This window comes from Polistes canadensis, unplaced genomic scaffold (assembly GCF_001313835.1).
Source record: "Polistes canadensis isolate GaletaPanama2010 unplaced genomic scaffold, ASM131383v1 scaffold_143, whole genome shotgun sequence".
Taxonomy (NCBI): domain Eukaryota; kingdom Metazoa; phylum Arthropoda; class Insecta; order Hymenoptera; family Vespidae; genus Polistes; species Polistes canadensis.
In genome coordinates this window covers 83,480-84,705 of record NW_014569690.1, presented here as the reverse complement: position 1 = coordinate 84,705, position 1,226 = coordinate 83,480, and the positions used below count along the sequence as shown (strand labels likewise).

Below are 1,226 nucleotides of genomic sequence, written 5' to 3'. Positions count from 1 at the left end.
TTTTATATTTTAGAACTGGATACCGAGTTATCGAATTTTTATTTAATTTTATATTTAATCGTAGTAGAAAAAAATATATAAATTTTAAAAGACCGATCATTATTGAAGGGGGATGTGATTAGGTTAATTAAAGATTTATCGTTTTAAGATGATTCTTAATTATTTGACAAATGATTGAATTATTTAGTTGTAAGAAGGGATTGGGGTTAACGTTTTAATCTGATCAATTGTTTTATATACACGGTGACCCTATTTTTTACTTTTATTACGTCACTTATTATTACTCATCGAGCAAATCTAATCCACAAGTGGAACAATGACGTTCTTCTTCTTCTTCTTCTTCTTTTGACTTGACTTACGTTCGTTGTTTTCATTTTGAAAGGAAGACAACGCTAACAAGTGGGTTAGTTCGTTCATTAAAATATGTTAAACATGTTGGTTAGTGGAATACACATACAGACATATTTGTTGAACAATTTAGAAATAAATAAATAAATAAATAAATAAATAATTATAAGAAATACCTGATTTGCGTGTGATAAGCAGGAGTGGTGTGTTCAGAATGCGTCGTTAAAAGTTCAGCAGGACTCGCAGCCATTTCGATGGGGTGTCCAATGGATGGTAGAATTGGATCCAATAATAGGACACCAGGTGTAGCAGGTGAAGGTTGTGGACCAAGCAACGACACGCGTACCTTTTCTCTGCCTTCGCTATAAACAATAAAATGAACAAAATTCAATATAATTAATAATCAGATTTTGAGAAATTTTATTTAATATTATATTAAAATTGGCGACAAATTAGTTTCTGGTTCTTTTCTTTTTTGTTTTTGAGGTTATACTTCTTTTGGCGCGTATTGGAAAGTGAATTTAGATGCGAATGAAAAATCAACACCACGAAGTTGTCGATATTTACGATGCGCATGCGCGGGCAATGCGATTTCAAATTTACAAGCATGAAGTAATTTGTAAATGAATAATTTAGATTGTATATATTAATTAAAACCTTTATCAATTGTATTTAATATCTTCATTTTATTTTATCAGACAAATGTAGAGTATTATATTGATACGCGAGATAATTAAAGTTATTTTTGTGGTTATTGAGGTTATGTTCGTTTTGGTACGTTAAAGAAGTATAACTTCTTACATGCGTACATAAGTACACACATCAGTTTTTTTTATATATATATATATATATATATAATTTATTTACTTTATATTTTA

General features: G+C 29.0%; 1 protein-coding gene across 1 annotated transcript in view; it reads right to left on the bottom strand.

Moving 5' to 3' along the window:
• Positions 1-1,226, bottom strand: part of LOC106788538 (putative uncharacterized protein DDB_G0282129) — an 87,821-nt gene that overhangs the window by 39,611 nt on the left and 46,984 nt on the right. Inside the window, exon 4 of the mRNA XM_014751882.1 lies at positions 525-710. Within this exon, the coding sequence (XP_014607368.1) occupies positions 525-710 (186 nt within the window). The remainder of the gene's footprint in view (positions 1-524; positions 711-1,226) is intronic.